The sequence below is a fragment of the Sminthopsis crassicaudata genome, chromosome 1 (assembly GCF_048593235.1).
Source record: "Sminthopsis crassicaudata isolate SCR6 chromosome 1, ASM4859323v1, whole genome shotgun sequence".
NCBI lineage: Eukaryota > Metazoa > Chordata > Mammalia > Dasyuromorphia > Dasyuridae > Sminthopsis > Sminthopsis crassicaudata.
The window spans coordinates 662,525,258-662,546,709 of NC_133617.1; the positions used below are offsets into that span (position 1 = coordinate 662,525,258).

Here is a 21,452-nt window from a genome sequence, read left to right on the forward strand (position 1 = left end):
TCTTTTTATCTCTGAAATCATTCCTGGTGGCTACCTACTAAATTTACATATAAAGTCCTTGTTTCCAAATTTGAGAAGCAATGTTCTGTAATTGGGGTGGGGAGGGGGAAGGAGATAACAGTGTTTAGAATTAAACTGAGTTTCAATTTTAGTTCTGTTACTTTATTAACTATGTGCTTTCAGGCAAGTCGTTTAATATCTCTAAACCTCGATTTTCTTAATTATGGATGAGATGGTTGGACAGATTATTTCTAAGTTCCTAATAGTTCTTAGGGCTTTCTGTAAGTTGAATTCTTCTGAGTTCATTTAGAGAGATAGGGTGTCATAATGGAAAGTTACTACTACAGTAAGAAGATGCGGGTTCAAATCCTGACTCTAAAGCTTCTAATCTGTTTGATCATATAAGCAAATCATTTAATATCCCTGTGTACTTCAGTTTTCTCAACTATAAAGTAGATTTTATAGTAATTCTACTGCCTACTGAGAAAGAATTATGTGAGCTTCTTCCTCTAAAAGGGAGAAATTAAATATATCTTGGAAATAGCTTGGAAAAAAGTTCTTTTGTTCCATGGAATGATGACATGAACCCATAGTTATAATCACGTAAAAAGCATCCACCTACTCATAGCCTCAATAACTATTTTAGTAAATGCTAAATAAATCATCCCTATCCCATCAGAACTGCACTATCCAAGTAATTCATGGTAATAGCAAGGAAGAAGGAAGTGTTCCAGATTTCTTGTGCATGTGTATGCATGCATATATGCACACACAAACACCCACCTTTGGCTATGAGGTATGTTAGCAATCCTCTTCTTTTTCCAAGAAGTATACTGTTAAGGAAATCTCTCTCTCACTAGCCAATTCCTGAATTTCAAATAGGAACTCAAACTTGGGAACTCTTGAACATGAATTGCCCACCAAAGCTGGAAAAAGTCCACTCTCAGGATGCTGCCTTTCAAGACTCCATGGAAACATATGTCTGCCATGTGTTTCTGCAAAAATTCCATCAATGTTCTTGCTGCTGCTATCTCATGGAGTAAAAAAGTCCCTTTTCAGGAACCTTAATCTCAGTTATACCCAGAAAAAAAAACACATAAAAGTCAGATGTCCAGGAATTTTTGTTGAGGACTATATATTCAAGCACATACAATTTAGTATGTGTTTCTACCAAGGTCACTAATTGCTTCTGAAGTGTAGAAAGGAAAAAACTACACATGGGCACAGATTCTTTCTAATCCCTTTCTTTGCCCCAGAATACATAAGGCTGTTTTGTTTAATATCAGTCTGTCTTCTGAAGACAAACACAAAGCTGGCAAGAGAGAACCAGAGTTGGTTTCACAGTTTGCATTTGTAGACCATGGGGAAGAGGCAGCTCTTTCAAAAAGATATTCATTTCCTTGAATACCTGTCATGCTTCTCACCAGAAAGAGAAGTGGAACAAATAATCTGGATTTTTTAGTCTGACACTGTCTGAGCCATCTTTTAGTCTTTCCTAATTGACTATAGGGGGGAAACCAAATGGTATAATGAACAAAATACTAGGCCAGGAGTCAGGAAAACTCATCTTCCTCAGTTCAAATCTAGCCTCAGACACTTGCTAGCTGTGTGACTCTAAGCAAGTCAGTCCACCCTGTTTGCCTCAGTTTCTTTACATGTAAAATAAGCTGGAAAAGGAATTCCAGTATCTCTGCCAGGAAAGAATTGAACACAACTGAACAACAATTAATTACATCACATTCGTTACAGTTGTTGTTCTAAACCAGTAATGTCAAACTCAAATAGAAATGGGTCCACTAATCAGTCCATAAGGATTCCTAGTGGCTGAATATTACCTAGAAACCCACCTACTACATTACCTACCTGTGTGTCATTGTATTTTTATTTATTTTATAAACAGTCTCACAACATTTTAATCTGGAGAGAGGGGGAGTGTTGTATTTGACACCTGTGTTCTAAATCTCTTTTTTCCTCAAGCCTCCCATGTCACCCCTCACTTCTTATCAACAGAGAACTTTGTCTCATATTTTACTAATAGAAAAATTCTAAGCATGAGCTCTCTCCTCTTCCTTTATCTACATCTCAAATTTCATTGATTTTATTCTTACTTTATCCCGGTGGTCATCTTGGAACCAGATGGCCTGACGCTTAAAGCATATTCCAGGCCTTGGATGACCTAATTCTTTCAGTTCAGAAACTCCTGCTAACCTAATTAGTCTCATGTGATTCATCAAAATTAAGTAGGTTCCAGCCATGCCTATGGGGCTGGCTGGTGTTAGGGCAGCTAGGTGGCTGGCACAGTGGATAGAATGCCAGATCTAAAGACAAGAAAACGTCATCTTCATGATCTCAAATCTGGCCTGAGACACTTGGTAGCTGTGTGACCTGGGCAAGTCATTTAACTCTGTTTGCCTCAGTTTCCTCATCTGGAAAATGAGCTGGAGAAGGAATGGCAAAGCATTCTAGTATCTTTGTCAAGAAAACCTGAAATGGTATCAAAGAGTCAGAAATGACCCAAAAACAACAATTAATCATGCTTCAATTGACTATCAATGTTTGGAGGGGGCTTGTCTTAATGATATAAATCCTTAACAAAACAAGGGGAATGGAGTTGGAATTAGACCCTTTCCCAACACTGGAAGTTGACTTAGCCGGAGTATTTAAGCCTCTACTTCTTATAGTTTGATGTAATTTAGCCCCCTCCTACCTGTACAATCTTCTTACGCCTTACTCCCCAACATTACTCTTCAATCCAGCAACACTGCCCTCCTGGCTGTTCTATTCCATCTCCCACCTCTCAATTCCCTCTGTCAATTTTTTCCCTTTTTTTGTATATAGTTTGCTTGGTTCTATATAGTTGCTTGCATATTGTGCAACTCCTTGAGGTATTGTCTTTTGCATCTTTTTGTATCTCCAGTGATGAGCACACTCCCTGGCAACCTATAGGTGTTTAATCAATATTTATTGATTGACCAATTTCCCGTAGTCAATGTACTTTTGGGTTATATGTGTCAGTATTCCTTCTGGGATCACATGAAGCTGGGATCTTATGTGAATGAAGGTGTAATCCAAATGAATTGTGTATTATGACAGAATTAATTGATACTCCTTGTCCCAAGAGTCCTGTCATAAATCCAAGCCAGAAGAGCTCTGAAAGAGAAAGGGCAGAGGCGATTAGCACAAGGGTTTGTATTGCCACCTGGTGGCTTGGATAGGCGTTACATCACAAAGTTTTAGCAAAATGTCAGTGAAAACCCTATAAATATACACTATATACATATAGTATATGTTTAATTTATTAAGGAGTTTATTGATGCCTTGTTCAATTTCTTTTTTTTCTAAGTTTAGGTTATTTAAGTATTTTATTTCTTCTGTTAATCTAAGTAATTTATATTTTTGTAGAAATTAATACTTTTCATTTAGATTGTTAAATTTATTGATATATAATTGGATATATATTTAAATATACTTTAAAATTACTGTTTATTATTATTATTACCACCACTACCACTAGATAGCTAGTTACTCTGGACAAGGTTAGGTATCCCGGGACATCACCAGTGGTCCTGATTTTTGTCCTATCACTGAACTTCAATGACTCAGTAAGAGAGAGTGAGGCTGAGGATTTTGTGCAACTCTGATTCACTTCAATCCAACTCATGTACAAGTCACCCGTGATAACACTGGTCCTCTTCAAAAAGAAAAATAAACCACTATGAGTTAGGCGTTGTGCTAAGTAAATATTCTACAAATGTTATTTCATTTAATTCTCAGAACAATCCTGGAAGTTAGATGCTATTATTATTCCCATTTTATAGATGAGAAAACTAAGGAAAACAAGAGTTTAAATGATTCCTCTAAAGTCTCATAGTGATTTAAGTGTCTAAGGCTTGATCTCAACTTATGACTTTGTATTTATTTGAATTAACATTGTATATGTTTCTTATCCTACTCACGGTAGAACATAAGCTCCATGAGGACAAGGATTGCTTTTTCTCTTTGCCCATCTGTTCCCAGGGCTTAGCTCAGTGCTTTCCACATAAGTGGTCAATTTACCTGAATTGAACTGAAATATGATTTTATCTTGTCTAGCACAGAAAAGTTTTTCTTTTAAAATTTATTCTTTATTATGGGATGCAAACAAAGCAGTACATATGGAGAATTTTATTCTCCAAACCCTTGTATCAATAAAGTAGAAAAAGAGCAGATCAATGAATTGGGAATGCAACTAAATAAGCTAGAAAAAGAACAAATTAAAAATTCCCAACTAAACACCAAATTGGAAATTCTGAAAATCAAAAGAGAGATTAATAAAACTGAAAGTAAGAAAACAAAAGAAAATTACTAGTACCAAAAAAAGGGAGGGTAAAGAGGAAATTAAGATAACTGTTCTGAGCTATTTTATTCAATTATATATCAATAAATTTAACAATCTAAATTAAAAGGATTGATTTCTACAAAAACATAAATTACTTAGATTAACAGAAGAAATAAAATAATTAAATAACCCAATCTTAGAAAAAAAAATTGAACAAGGCATCAATAAACTAATAAAAAAAAATTCCCAGGGAGAAAGGAAAAAGAAGAGGTGGAATGATGTAAATTATCTGCCACAAAAGAGACAAAAAAAGAAAGAAAGAAAGCTTTTTAAAGTGTAGGGGAAGGAAGGGGGAGTTAGTGAACCTTAATCTCATCACAATTGGCTCAGAGAAGAAATAACATACACACTCAATTAGGTATATAAATCTATCTTGCCCTTTAGGAAAGTAGAAAGGAAAGGAGATATGAGAAGGGAAGGGAGTAATAGAAGAGAGGACATATTGGGGAAGAAGTAAACCACTTTTGAAAAGAGACAGGATGTAAACATTAAGAAAATAAAATAAATGGGGGGGAAATTCAGTTAGCAATAGTAATTGTGAAAAGAATTTTGAAGCATGCTTCTCTGATGAAAGCATGATTTCTCAAATATATATCAAATTGAATCAAATTTACTTTTAAGAAAAATGAGCCATTCCCCAATTGATAACTAATCAAAAAATGTAATCTATGTCCAAAAGGCTATAAAATCATGCATTTCCTTTGACCTAACAATACCACTTCTAAGCATATATCCTGAAAGAGATTTTTTAAAAGGAAAGAAAAAGTACCTATATGTACAAAAATATTTGTAGCAGCTCTTTTCTCAAGGCAAAGAATTGGAACTTGAGGAGATGTCCATCATTTGGGGAATGTGATTATGATGGAATATTATTATTCTTTGGGACATGATGAGCAGGATTGTCTCAGAAAATTCTGGAAAGTCCTCGATGAGCTCACACAAAGGGAAATATACTGTATACAAAGTAATAGCAATGTTGTGGGAGACTCAACTAGAAATGACTTTCTTAGCAATACAATGATCCAAGACTACTCTGAAGGACGTATAATAATAAATACTATCCATACCCAGAGAAAGAACTGATTGTATCTGAATACAAATTGAAGCATATTTTATTTAAACTTTATTTTTGGGGGGAGGGGTTAATATCTATGTTTTCTTTTGCAACATGGCTTTTTTATAGAATTTTGTGCATAAATTCACATGAGAGGAGGTTGTGAAGAGGAAGGGAGAGAATCTAGAACTCAAAGTTTTAAAACTAAATGTAAAAAAAACAACCATTTTTTATGTAACTGGAAAAAACAAAATATTTAAAAAAAAAAAACAGAAAAATTCCCAGGATCAGATAAATTCACAAATGAATTCTACCAAACATTTAAAAAACAATTAATTCCTATATTATATAAACAATTTAGAAAACTATATAAAATTACATAAATGATTAGAAAAGAAACAATCCTAGCAAATTCTTCTGACACAAATATTGTGCAATATCTAAACCAGGAAGAGCCAAAAGAAAGACAATTATATACCAATTTCCCTAATGATTTTTGATGCAAAAATTTTAAATAAAAAACTAGCAAAAAGATTACAGCAAGATATCAAACTATAACTATATCCCACTATAATTAGGTAGGATTTATACCAGGAATGCAAAGCTAGTTCAATATTAGGAAAACTATCGACATAATTGATCACAACAAAACCATAAGAAATCATATGATTATCTCAATAGATTCAGAAAAAGGCTTTAACAAAAAACAAACAAGCATTAGAGTACATAGGAATAGATGGAGCTTTCCTTTAAAAAAAAAAAAAAAAAAAAAAAAAGTGGTATCTATCTAAAACCACCAAGCAAGTATTATCTTCAAAGAGGATAAACTAAAAATTTTCCCAATATGATCATGAGTAAAGTAGGGATGCCCATTACAATGGTATTATTTAATATTATGCTAAAAATGTTAGCTTTAGCAATAAGAGAAAAAAAAAGAAATTAAAGGAATTAGAATAGGCAATTAGAAAACAAAAGTATCACTTTTTGAAGATGATATGACGGTATATTTAAAGAGTCCTAGATAATCAACTTAAAAAACTACTGGAAAAGAGGCAGCTAAGTAGTGTAGTGGATAGAGCACCAGCCCTAAAGTCAGGAGGACCTGAGTTCAGATCTAACCTCAGACACTTAACACTTCCCAGCTGTGTGACCCTGGGCAAATTACTTAACCCCAATTGCCTCAGCAAAAAAGAAAAAAGAAAAACTATTGGAAATCATTAACAACTTTAGCAAAATTACAGATATAAAATAAACCCAAATAGATCATCAGCTTTTCTATATACTACCAACTAAGCCCAGTAGCAAGAGACAGAAAAAGAAGTTCCACTTAAAATAACTGTAGACAATGAACTGATGCTGAGTGAAATGAGCAGAACCTGGAGATCATTGTACATGGCAATAACAAGACTATATGATGATCAATTCTGATGGATGTGGCTCTTTTCTTTTTTTATTATAACTTTTTATTGACAGAACATATGCCCGGGTAATTTTTTACAACATTATCCCTTGTACTCACATCTGTTCCAACTCTTTCCTTTCTTCCCTCCACCCCCTACCCTAGATGGCAAGCAGTCTTATACATGTTAAATATGTTATAGTATATTCTAAATACTATATATGTGTGCAGCACCGAACAGTTCTCTTGTTGCATAGGGAGAATTGGATTCAGAAGGTAAAAATAACCTGGGAAGAAAAACAAAAATGCAAACAGTTTATACTCATTTCCCAGTATTCCTTCTCTGGGTATAGCTGATTCTGTCCATCATTGATCAATTGGATCTGAATTAGGTTTTCTCTTTTTCAAATATATCCACTTCCATCAGAATACATCCTCATACAGTGTTGTTGTTGAAGTGTATAATGATCTCCTGATTCTGCTCATTTCCCTCAGAATCAGTTGATATAAGTCTCTCCAAGTCTCTCTGTATTCATCCTGCTGGTCATTTCTTACAGAACAATAATATTCCATAACATTCATATACCACAATTTACCCAACCATTATCCAATTGATGGGCATTGATTCATTTTCCAGTTTCTAACCACTACAAAAAGAGCTGCCACAAACATTTTGGCACATAAAGGTCCCTTTCCCTTCTTTAGTATTTCTTTGGAATATAAGCCCAGTAGTAGCACTGCTGGATCAAAGGGTATGCACAGTTTGATAACTTTTTGGGCATAATTCCAGATTGCTCTCCAGAATGGTTGAATTCGTTCACAACTCCATCAGCAATGCATCAATGTCCCAGTTTTCCCGCATCCCCTCCAACATTCATCATTATTTTTTCCTGTCATCTTAGTCAATCTGTGTAGTGGTATCTCAGAGTTGTTTTAATTTACATTTCTCTGATCAATAGTGATCTGGAACACTTTCATATGAGTGGAAATAGTTTCAATTTGGATGTGGCTCTTTTCAACAATGAGATGATTCAGACCATTTCCAATGATCTTGTGATGAAGAGAGCCATCTACACCAAAAGAGAAGACTGTGAGAACTCAGTATGGATCACAACATAGCATTTTTACTCTTTTTGTTGTTGTTTGCTTGCATTTTATTTTATTTCTCATTTTTTCCTTTTTGATTTGATTTTTCTTGTGCATCAAGATAATTGTATAAACATGTTTAACATATATTGGATTACTTGCTATCTAGGGGAGGGGGAATAAAAGGAAGGAAATTGGAATACAAGATTTTTCAAGGGTCAATGTTGAAAAATCATTCTTACATATCTTTTTGAAAATTAAAAAGCTTTAATGAAAAAATAACTATAGACAATATTAAATACTTGGGAGTATAACTGCCAATACAAACCCAGGAATTATATGAATACAATTACAAAACATATTTCACACAGAACTAAACATGTAGGCTGAGCCAAATAGTAAAAATAACAATACCATATAAATTAATTTATTTATTCAGTGCTATACCAATATACCTACCAAAAAATTTTTATAGAGCTAGAAAAGCTGACAACAAAATTCATCTGGAAGAATAAAAGTTCAAGAAGATAAAAGGAACTAATGGCAAATAATGTAAAGGAAGGTGGACTGGCTGTACCAGATCTCAAACTATATTATAAAATGGCAGTCATTAAAATTATCTGATACTTACTTCTGATTGACCAATATGACAAAAAATGAAAATTATAAATATTGGAAAAGATGTGGTAAAATTGGAACACTAATACATTATTGGTAGAGTTGTGAACTAATCCAGCCAATCGGGAGAGTAATTTGGAATTATGCACAAAGGGTTACAAAATTGTGTAAGCTTTCTGATCCTAAAGAAATAATTAAAAAAAAGAGAATGTGAACAAAAATATTTATAGCTTCTCTTTTTGTGCTGGCAAAGAATTAGAACCTGAGGGATGCACATCAATTGGGGAATGACTGAACAATGTGGTATACAAATGTAATAGACTACTGTGCTATAAAAAATGATAAGAAGGTAGATTTCAGGGAAACCTGGAAAGATTTCCATGAATTGAGATTGATTCAAGTGAACAGAACTAGGAGAATATTGTACACGGTAACAGCAACACTATGATATGATCAATGATATGACAGATTCAGGTCTTATCAGACAATTCTAAAAGATTCATGATGGAAAATTCTATTTATCTCCAAAAAAAAAGAACTATCAAGACTGAATGCAGATTGAAGTATACTATTTTCACTTTTTTTGATTTTTGTTTTTATCTTTCTCATGGTTTTTACTTTTTGTTCTAATTCTTCTTTCAAAACATGACTAATGTGAAAACATATCTAATGTTATTGTACATATATAACCTACATCAGACTGTATATCGTCTTGGTGGGAGAGGGATAAATTTCGGATTCAAAATTTTATAAAAGTAAATGTTGAAAACTATATTTACATGTAATTGAAAAAAAATTAAATACTATTAAGTGGGGGGAAAACTATCTGGTATCAGCTAAGAAATAGAGTGGAATAAATTAGGTATATAAGACATAGTAGTAAATTAACACAGTAATCTAATGTTTGGTAAACCCAGACTCTAGTTTTTGGAATAAGAACTCACTATTTGACAAAAACTGCTAGAAAAACTGGAAAGCAGCATGGCAAAAACAAGGTATAAACCAACATCTTATATTATATAGCAAGCTAAAAGAAAAATGGGTACATAATTTAGACATAAAGGATGATACCATAAGTAAATTAGGAGAATTAGGAATAATATCTATGAAGAAGCAAAGAATTTTTGTTCAAACAAGAGATAGAGAGTATTATGAGTTGTAAAATGGATAATGTTGATTATATTCATTTAAAGGGTTTTATATTGGATTGTTTGTTGTCTTGAGGAAGTAGGAGAGGCTAAGAGAGGGATAAAAATTTGGAATATGAGGTTATGCCTTCTATTACGTCAAACAAAACTATTTTTTCATGTATTTGGAAAAATAAAATACTATTAAAATAAAATAAAAGCTTCATATCAATTTTTAAAATAAAATAAAGTTAAAAGGTTTTGCACACACAAAACCAATGCAACCAAAATTAGACAAAAAAGCAGAAAGCTGGAAAACAATTTTTACAAAAAGTGTCTTTGAAAAGGCCTCATTTTTTAACTATATAGAAAATAGAATCAAATTTATAACAATATAAATCATTACCCTGCTGACAAATGGTCAAAGGATGAGTAGGCAGTTTCAAATTAAGAAACCCAAACTAACTCAGGTCATATTAAAAATGCTATAAATCATCATTGATTAGAAAAATGCAGATTAAAACAACTTTGAGGTATCACCTCACACTTATCTTAGCTAATAAGACAAAATAAGGAAAAGGATAAATATTGGGAAGGATATGGGGAAAACCATAATACTAAAGCACTATTTGTAAAGTTGTGAATTAATCCAACCATTCAGAAGAGCAGTTTGGAATTATGAACAAAGGGCAATCAAATCGTGCATACCCCTTGATCCAGCAATACCACTACTATGTCTGTATCCCAAAGAGATAATAAAAATTCATATATAAAAATATTTGTAGCAGTTCTTTTTGTGATGGTCAAGAATTTGAAATTACTGGGATATCAATTTGGGGAATGACTAAACAAGTTGTAATATATGAATGTAATGAAATACTATTGTACTATAAGAAATGATGAACAAGTAAATTACATAAAAACCTGAAAAGATTTACATGAACTGCTGCAAAGCAAAGTGAGTGGAACCAGGAGAACATTGTACAGCAGCATTATATGATGATCAACTATGAATGACTTACTATTTCTCAGCAATACAATGATCCAAAACAGTTCCAAAAGATTCATGATGGAAGATATTATCCAATTCCAGAAAAAAGAGCTGATTAAGTTGGAATGCTGGTCAAAGCATACTATTTTCATTATCTTTATTTTTTTATGTTTTTCTTCCTTTAGATCTGTTTCTTTTTTTACAACATGACTGATATAGAAATATGTTTCACATAATTATACATATATAGCCTATATCAAATTGCTTGCTGTTTTAGGGAGAAGGGAGGGAAATTTTTTAGAACTCCTATTTTTAAAAATATTAAAATTGTCTTTATGCAGTTCCATAAACTTCCAATAGACTTGGGATAGAAAATATCAAACACATCCAAAGAAAGAACTATGGAAACTGAATGTGGATCAAAGCATAATATTTCATTTTTTTGTTTGTTTGTTTTTCTCTTTCTCATGTGTTTATCACTTTTGGTCTAATTTTTCTTGTACAATATACAAATACGGAAATATGTTTAAAAGAATTATACATGTTTAACCTATATTAGATTGCCTGCTATCTTGGAAACAAGGGAGATAAGAGAAGGGGGAAGAAAAATGAATGTTGAAAACTATCTTTACAAGTATTTGAAAAAATAAAATATAAAAATTGTCTACATGTATTTAGAAAAATTAAGTACTAGTAATTTTTTAAAATAATAAAATGAATTCCTTATAAAAAAGATTTTCCCAGCAACAAAAAAATATATAAACAAACTTATAAAATAATGAGTAAAATCTTAGCCAAAGGACAAAGAAGAGTCATATAGGGAACATAAAGGTTGTAATACATTTAAAAACAACAACAACAACAAAACTAGTAATGGATGACTAGTATAAAGGAATGTCTTCATACAAGTAATGTTTGGAATATCAAAGCCCTGAACAGGAACAGGAAGTCCTGAGTACAAGACAGAAATTAGCAGAGGAAAAATAAAGAAAGCCAACACTATTGAAGAGAAACACTCACAGTAAAGGAAGACAGTCAGAAAGGAGAAAAAGAGAAAATAAAAGGAGAGGAAAAAATAGTTTTACTATGACTTAGAAAAAAGAATGTCAAAACTGGTAAAATCTGATGAGTTTTGCTAGGTTCTTATCTGGATCAGGCAAGATTAAGCCTTGCAGGTAAGAAGAGTGACATCTGGTCACAATGACTGATGCTGATTTCTAAGAAGAAGGGAGCATCTAGGGAATTGGTAGCAAACTGATAGTCTAACTCCCCTCTGGCACAAAATGAGACTGTAACTATTTCCCTGTGATATCCTCAGGAGATATGAGCATCCCTAGGGCTTCTTCATTCTCAGCCAGGATGGAACAGAAAGGCTACTGAAAACTTTCATGCTTTCATGGGGCCAAGAGAAAAAATACATACTTCTCTTCCCTGGATTAATATATTTGATCTCTAGGGTCATTTCACTGATTAGTTATATCCAATTCCTTAGGGAATCTATGTCCCTGCTGAATTTCCCTGGGTTATTGATTTGGCAGGAATATGAGATGCTCTTCATGGCACAAACACATGCATGCTCATACACATACACATACATGCACATGCATATCCCTCTCTCTTCTTCCAATAAATAATTGAAGGCTATTGATATAACGAGAGTTACAATCTTAGTGGGGCAGAGTTGGGGATAAGAATAAAAGTGTAAGCAAACAAAACCAATGCAGTCAAGATTGAAAGGAAGCAGAAAGCTGGAGAAAAAATTTTACAGTCAATGTTTCTGACAAAAGACTCATTTGTGAAATATATAGAGAATGGAGTCAAATTTACAAGAATACAAGTCATTCCCCAATCGATAAATGGTCAAAGGGTGTGAACAGACAATTTTCAAACAAAGAAATTAAAACCATTTTTAGTCATTTGAAAAAATGGTCTAAATCACTACTGATTAGAGAAATGCAAATTAAGAGAACTCTGAGGTACCCATTTCACACCTCTAATATTGGCTAAGATGTCAGTAAAAGAAAATGATGAATGTTGGAGGGGATGTAGAAAAACTGGGACATTAATACGTTATTGGCGGAGTTGTGAACTGATCCAACCATTCTGGAGAACAATTTGGAACTATGCCCAAAACTGTGCATACAATAGTGCCTCTGAGTCTGTATCCAAAGAGATCATTTAAAAAGGAAAAAGAATCCACATGTGCAAAAATGTTTATTTATAGCAGCCCTTTTTGTAATGGCAAGGAACTGGAAACTGAGTGGATGCCCATCAATTGGGGAATTACTGAATAAGTTATGGTATATGGATGTAATCCAATATTATTATTCTATAAGAAATGATCAGACGGCTGATTTCAGAAAAGCCTGGAAAGACTTACATGAACTGATGCTTAGTGAAGTGAGTAAAACACAGTAACAACAAGATTATGTGATCATATTGTGTGATACACTTGGCTCTTCAACAAAGTGATTCAAGGCAATTCAATACATTTGTGATGGAAAAAGCCATCTTCATCCAGAGAAACTGAATGTGGATCACAACATAGTATTTTTTTCTTTTTATTGTTGTTTGCTTATTTGTTTTTTTATTTCTCATTTTTTCTCCTTTTGATCTGATTTTTCTTGTGCAGCATGACAAATGTGGAAGTGTGCTTAGAAGAATTGTTTAACCTACTTTGTATTACTTGCTGTTTAGGAGGGAACATGGTGAGGGAAGGAGAGAAAAAAAATGGAACACAAGATTTTGCAAGGGTGAATGTTGAAAACTATCTTTGAATGTATTTTGAAAAACAAAAAGCTATTATTTAAAAAGGCAGTTAAAATTAGATGAAATGTAGGTAAATGGGAGGAAAGTTTTTGCATTTAGTTTATTTGATAAAGATCTTGTTGGTAAGTAAATGATTAAATTAAAATTTAAAAAAAGTTATGATGTTAGAAAAACCTTAGTTCAAGTCTGTCCTCAGACACTTAACACACACACACAAAAAAAGTTATTACGCAATTGATAAATGGTTAGAGTATATAAAGAGACAGTTTGATCTCAATAATCCTGGGAGATAGGTACTATTATTATTTCTATTTTACATTTGAGGAAAACAAGGCAAAGAGATGAAGTGACTTGCCCAGAAGCAAACATCTAGTAAATGTGTGAATCAGAACTTGTCTTCTTGACAGAATTTAATCTGCTTCACTATCACTTGATATAAACAAGCAATTTTCATAAATCCAAGCTGGCAATAGGCATATGAAACAGAATGTTCTAAATCACTAATAATAATTAGAGAAATGCAAATTAAAACCACACTCATTAGATTGGCACAGTTGACCAAAAAGGAAAATGTGAGAAATCAGATCCATCAATATTGCTAGGACTATGAATTGGTCTAGCCATTCTAGAAAACAATTTGGAACTAGAGCCCAAAAGTATTAAACTGCACATATTCTTTGATCCAGAGGTACCAAAACTAGATCTATACTGCTCCAAAGAGAGAAATGGAAAATGGGAAACACACACACACAAATATTTATAGCACCTCTTGTTTTTTTATTTAATATTTTATTTTTCCCAATTACATGTAAAAACAATTCTCAATATTTGTTTTTTCTAAGAACTTGATTTCCAACTCTCTCCCTCTTTTCCTCTCCTTCCCACTCCTTGAGAAAGCAATCAATTTGATATAAATTATACATGTGCCATCACACAAAACATATTTCTATTAGTCATATTGTAAAAGAAAACAGACAAAAAAAACCAAGAAAACTTAAAAAGTATTAAAAAGTGTCTTTCAATATTTAGACTCCATCATTTCTTTCTCTGAAGGTGGAGAACATTTTTCATCATAAAACCTTTAGAATTGTCTGGGTTCTTTTTATTGTGAATAGCTAAGTCTTTCACAGTTGATCATCACACAATAGCACTGTTTCTTGTACAATGTTCTCTTGGTTCTGTTCATTTTGCTTTTCATCACTTCATGTAAGTCTTTCCAGGTTTTTCTGAGATTATCTTGCTCATCATTTCTTATAGCACAAAGTATTCTGTCACAATCATATACCATTCCCCAGTTGATGAGAATCCATTCAATTTTCAATTCTTGGCCACCACAAAATGAGTATAGCAGTTCTTCTTAAATTATCAAAGAATTGAAAACTGAAGAGATTCCCATTAGTTGAAGAATGGTTTGAATGTTATAGAATGGTATAAATGTTATAGAATATTATTGAGCTGTAAGAAGAGGATGGTTTCAGAAAAATCTGAAAAGATTTGTATGAACCAATGCAGAGTGAAGCAACCAGAATTAGGAAAACTATTTAGACAATAGCAATAATAATGTAAAGATAATCCAAATTTGAAAGTGTTAGGAACTCTAATCAACATACTGATCAACCATGATTTAGATAGAGAGGTGACAAATTTAAGAGTACAGATTGATATATATACACATATATAATATATTTGACATGTTTTGTTTGACTTTCATATTTGTAAGAGAGCTTTTGTTTTTCTTGCTTTCTCAATGGGAATTAGGAAAGAGTTATAAGGGAAGAAAGATGAACCTTCATGAAAACAAAATAATGTTTTAAATAGATGTTTTAGAATGTTGATAAGTCAAAAGAAAATAAAAATAAAACAAAGTATGTGGAGAATCACCAAAGAGGCTACCAAATTTCCCATTTCCTATTCCTATTTCCTGATTACCTATCAGGGAAAAGGTCCCAATCAAGAGACTATTCACTAAGCAATTCACTTCAAACTAGGGCAGCATCCCCATCCTAATTTCTTGACAGAAATAGCACAGTTTTGTTTTTTTATTTCAAAGGACCAGTCTCAATATTTCCTAAAACCATGTCTGCTGACCTTTGAGCTCAGTACACTCCTGGATAATCCCAGTTTAGCCAGGGATCTACAAGAGGTCAAAAGTAAGGAGCAAATCCCTAATTTGAAGGAGAGAATTTCCTTCCAATTTTGGAATCCCATTCTAATTGCCTCCTATATGGCTGACTTAGGTTTGGAATCCCAAAGTCCAGAACAGAAAATATTAATAGGAGTCAACATGCAGAAAGAGGGGCTTCAAAGTCTTTTAAAAACTTTGAAAGTCCCTTCCCCATGTAAATTGACGATTGTCTATGATCTACAATAGAAATGCCCAATACAGGATCCAATGAAAGCAACATCAATGCTGGGGAAACTCATAGGTAGGAAGTACCCAACAATTTTCTTTATCACTATGACTTAAATATAATGTAAAAGAATATTATGTAATTGGAAGTAACATGACTCTAATAAAATGTAAATGGCAAACATTTAACAAAATAAAAATATAAAAGATATAGTTAATATAATTATATGTTATAGTAATTCAACACACTGCAGGCAGAGATCCTAGCTATGAAGGCTTAAAAGGTCTTTCTTCTTGAGTTTGACACCATGATCTATAAAGTGAGAAGCAGCATGGTATAATAGAAAAGCACCAAATTTGAAGTCAGGAGACCTGGGTTTTAAATCTATTTCTATTATTTTCTACCTATGTATTTTTAAGCAAGTCTCTTGGTCTTTCCATGCCTCGGTTTCTTCAATTGAAAAAAAGAATGAGGGATAGACTTAATGAGACCTATTATAGATTTAAATCTATTATCCTTTGGGCCAACTTTATTCAGCTTCATAATTACATCTGATGATAAATATCTGCCCCGGGGTATTGGTGACAACTCCTAGCATCTTGAATGCCTTCTTGAATTGGCTCAGAGGGAAACAGGTGGAGTATAAGATAATTGATGAACTTCTTTGATTCCTTTCTATCAGGATCCGTGGAAAGAGGATAGTTCTCAACTGAAATTATTTTAAATGTCATTGGTTAATCCCTGGGAATAGCCCAAATTCCTCACCCACTGAGAGACTTTCTAGGGATATAAATAAGGGCCTGCTGAAAGAAGGAGCATCATCAGCCAAAAAAACAAAATGGCAAGCTTCAGAATTGTGCTTCCTCTGCTCCTTCTGAGCCTGATTGAGGTTAAAGCATCTAAGAACCCAGAAGGACTCACCTATATTGATGCCCTGACTATCGCTGTCACATATGTCAATGAAAACTCTGAAGATAAAAATGCCTATTGGTTAAATGGACATGAGCTCCAGCCTCAATGGGTGAGTACTGAAGAAGGGGGACAGGATCTCTTGCTCTCGCTGAGTCTAAAGGGACATGCTTGGGTCACTCAGATAAGTGTCAGAGGTGGGATTTGAAGCCAGGTCTTCTGATTACAAAGTCAGTCATCAATTCCATTCTATGATAAAAAATAGGGAATGGGGAAAGGACTAGAGATAGAATCCTGATCTAGAAAAGTACTGAGTGGTCATCCAGCTCTTAATGAATATAGATCCAAGATTTGAACCTGAGTGTGTTGCCTCCAGATCTGGGATTCAGATATGCTAGAGCAGAATCAACCTCAGAGACCTTGTAGCCCTGTTGCCCTTTTGACAGATGAGAAAGCTGAGACCAAGAATGAGGATATTCAGATGTTTAGTGGAAGGGCTAAGATTTCTTCTTCCCTCAGGACCTAATGCCCTTTGTACCACAAAACAGCTACCCCTGAGATTCCTTTTAATTCAATGATTGTGAATCTCGGGTGGATGATGACTATGGGCCCTATTCCATTGGCCTGTATTAGCATAATTCCTGATGTCAGTTTCTAATCCCTAACCCTACACTGATTGGTTATATAGTTTTGGACAGATTCTTTTTTACTTTTTAAAGAATGTTCTCTATTACAACCCAGGTAGGTCAAATCAAGAACATTTATTCAGCACCTACTATGTGACTGACAGATTTCAGAAACTTCTTACTTCCCAACAATAGACTATTTGATCTCCAAGCCTTCCCCTTCCCCTGTGAAGCTCTATGTGGATCCATCCCCTCCACTGCTTTTTCTGCAGCCCCAGGGGCTTAGGGTCTGTAAACAGGAGGGACTTCAGTGACTGGTGTTCCCCTTACCCAACATGCTCCCCACCTGAGCAGCTCCAGTACCTGGAGCAGAAAACCACTCCCTAAGTCACAGCTCCAGCCCCAGCTTGGTTCAAATTTACAGAAGGCAAGAATTGCCTGTGCCCTTCTCCCAGTTATAAATGAGGAAACTAAGATACAGGGAAAAGAAGTAAATGAAGAAAAATCTAAGTAGTAAAGTTTCCCACCACTGGAAGTCTTCAAGCAGAAGCAGATTGAATTCTGGTCAGGGAGGTTCTAGAAAGGGTTTCTCTTCCAATTGGCTTAAATGGCCCAAGAAGACTCTTCTAAATCTGTTTTTGTGACTTGCTGAAGGTCTTAAAGACATGAAGGGACAGACTAGAGATTAGAACCCTGGTCCCCTAATTCACATTAAAGTGAAATTCTCAATAGAGCAGACTGCATCTCACCCCTCTCTCGCTCTAGCTGAGTCTAAAGGGACATGCTTGGGTCACTTAGATACTGGAGTCAGGATAAAAGGAGATTTGGAGATCAGCTATAAATGCCTTGAATTTTTTTTCTCCTGGTGTCTAGAATAACACTTCCAGGGAGCCCCATTATCTAAGTTTCATAGTGAAAGAGACCAACTGCCTTTCATCACAAACTCTCACTCCTATCGCATGTACCTTCAAAGAAAATGGGGTAAGAGCCTTCCTCTTTTCTAGCCCTGTGGCCCCCCTTCCCCAAATTCACCTTCTTCCCTCTCAGTTGCAGCCTCCCCCCTCCTCCCTCCCTCCTCTCTGTCTCTCTATCTTTGTCTTTCTCTTCCCCTTCCTTCCTCCCTCCTCCTCCTTCCTCTCTCTCTCTCTCTCTCTCTCTCTCTCTCTCTCTCTCTCTCTCTCTCTCTCTCTCTCTCTCTCTCTCTCTCTCTCTCTCTCTCTCTCTCTCTCTCTCTCTCTCTCTCTCTTTCTCTCTCTCTCTCTCTCTCTCTCTCTCTCTCTCTCTCTCTCTCTCTCTCTCTCTCACATACACACGCACACATATATATGTATACACATACATTCTATCTCTTCCTGTTTCTCTCCCTTCTCTCTACTCTTACCCTTTTTCCTTTCTCCCTCTCATCTCTCTTCTCTTCTATCTTTTATTTTAGCATAAAATAAAATAAATACTGTGTTCATTAATATAACCAGTTATATTGGTAATAGTAATAAGACCTCTGAAAGTTCTGAAACAAATTAAATGTAACTGGGAAATATTTAATAAAATAAATAAAAATACAATGAAGAAGAGGCAATGTTACATTTTATAACTAAGTCAATAGATGATTCATAAGGATACATGGCTTTGTGGTTCCTATTTCTTTTCCAATCTTCAGTCTGATACTATTGGGTTATATGAAACCTTCCAATACTAACTCCTAGGATCCTAGAGCACAGTGCTGGGAAACCTATGATTGGGGTTGGGGGAGGAATGGAAAGGGGAAGCTGGAGTATACATACATGTTTTTCCTATTTTCTCCATGTGTTAGAGGCCTAATGCTTCTCTTATTCCCCCCCTCTATCTCTCCAACTGCAGAAGGAGAAATATTGTCAGGGAGTAATTGTAGCCATCAATGAGAAAGAAGCTAATGTGTGGGCAAAATGTGTGCCTGTGGGAAGTACTGAGGTAAGTAGTCCCTGATGTCATTCCTAGCCCTAGAACTTCAAGAAGAGCAGTCAAATAGAGTAGGATCAATTAGGGAAAATGTTCAGACCACAAGCTATAATTAATTAATAAGTGTGGTTTAGTGACAAGAACAGTGGATTTATAGTCCAAAGGCCTGGGGCGGGAGGGGGGTAGATTCCCACTTCTGCCACCATCTGAATTATTTTGTCCAAATTGTTTCACTTTTTCTAGGCCCTCAGTTTCCTCATCTGCCAAATGAGGGGGTTGGACCATATTATTTCTTGCACCAAATCTCATAGGTAGAAAGAAACCAGATTCTGGGAAGGACTGATTGAAAGTTACAGAGAAAATAGATAGGAGTCAAAGAAGGAAAATGGAAATGTGGGCTGGAAGATTCAGAGAAGAAATAAGGTTGGAACTGTGTCTTAAAGTATAGAGGACAATCCAGTACAACAGACATTATTAAATACCTACTGTATATAGAATACAATGCAAGATACTGCAATTAGAAAATATAAGTAAGACACAGTCACTGGTCTCATGGAATTTACACTTTAGAAGGGAGGCAAAAACCACAAGATTGTATAAAGTACATTAGAAAGGAATAAAATAGAATCCCTAAAACACAATTTTTGTGTTGACAAAAAATTGGAAATTGAAGAAATGTCCATAAATGGGGAAATGGTTAAACAAGTTATGATATATGTTTGTTGGTAGAATAAAATTGTGCTATAAAAACGACGAGTAGAATGGTTTCAGAAAAAGCTAGGGAAACTTATCTGAATGGATGAAAAGTGAAATTATTGCTGCCGAAAGATTGTTTTGCACAATAGTAGTAATATTATAGGATGATCAGCTGTGAATGACTTAGTTATTCTGATCACTACAATTATCCAAAACAATTATGAAGAATTTGTGATTAAAAAAAAATTCTATTGACTTCCAGAGAAAAAAACTGATAGTCTTGAATGCAGATCAAAGCATTACCTTTTTTACTTTATTTTTCTTGGGTTTATTTTTATGGTCTGTATTTTCTTTTTCAACATAGCTAACATGGAAATGTTTTGCATGATTTCATAGGTATAATCAATATCAAATTGCTTGCCTTCTTAAGGAAAGATAGGAAAGGAAGGGAAGGAGAGAATTTGGAAATCAAAACTTTAATAAACAAATGTTAAGAAAAATTGACATGAATCTGAGAGAAAATATGAGAAAGAGACAGAGAGAGAGAGAGTAATTTCCACAGAAAGACAGTAGCATGTATCACAAAGAACATTGATCCAGGAGACAAAAGACCTAGCTTCAAGACTACTTTAAATATTTATTAGCTATGTGACTCTACATAGGTCACTTCCTCTTCTGAGATAGTTTCATGTAATGGGGATAATATCAGTATTAGTTCCTTTACTAGATTTGTAAAACTGGGGAAATGGGAGTTATTACCACTCTTCCAAAAATATTAAACTTCACTATTCTTTATCCTGCAGATTTTCACAAAAAAATGATCTCAAAAAAAGTGGGAAAGAACACCCAAAAAAAGAATAATAATGGTCAAGAAGTCAATTAAAACCGGAATTTCTGAAGTTCTTAAAAACCAGCATTAAGCGGCTTCTGAGGATAACCAAAAGGGAGCACTGTGGCTAGAGCATTGGGCCTGAAGTTAGGAAGAACTAAATTCAAATATGGCCTTAGACACTACTAATTGTGCAATCCTGGGAAATCCCTTATTCTCTGTTTAGTTCAGTTTCCTCAAATGAAAAATAGAGATAATATCAGCACCTACCTCTCAGGCTTGTTTTGAGGATCAAATGCATAGAATTGTTGTGGAATAAATGCTCATTGTTTCCTTTCTGGATAAATAAAGATTTCATTTGCTTTTATTTTTTTGTTTGTTTGTTCTCATTTGTCCCTTTGAAAACAAAGTAACTGGAGGATAGATCCAAGATGGTGGAGAGGACACTAGTTTCATTCTGAGCTCCCTTCTACCCTCACTACTGATTACCAAATTTGGCCTCTGAAATAGTGATTGACTGGTAAAATCCATGAATATTGGGAGAACAATGAATTACCAGCCAAAGATAATCTGGAAGATCATCAGAAAAGGTTTGTCCTGATTGGCAGGAGTAGACCAGTGCAGGCAGGGAGGCAGAACAGGGAGGCTAGCCCACACTGAGCAGGACCAGAGGGGGATGTGGTC

At 34.4% G+C, this 21,452-nt stretch overlaps 1 protein-coding gene across 1 annotated transcript; it reads left to right on the forward strand.

Annotated features, from left to right (window-relative positions):
• The first annotated feature begins 16,594 nt into the window (after window positions 1–16,594).
• LOC141555656 (antibacterial peptide PMAP-23-like) lies at window positions 16,595–21,041 on the forward strand. The gene is made up of 4 exons (XM_074288705.1): window positions 16,595–16,794; window positions 18,182–18,289; window positions 19,166–19,255; window positions 20,743–21,041. The coding sequence occupies exons 1-4, from the start codon at window positions 16,612–16,614 to the stop codon at window positions 20,758–20,760; spliced, it is 399 nt and encodes a 132-aa protein (XP_074144806.1). The 5' UTR covers window positions 16,595–16,611; the 3' UTR covers window positions 20,761–21,041.
• Window positions 21,042–21,452: the final 411 nt, after the last annotated feature.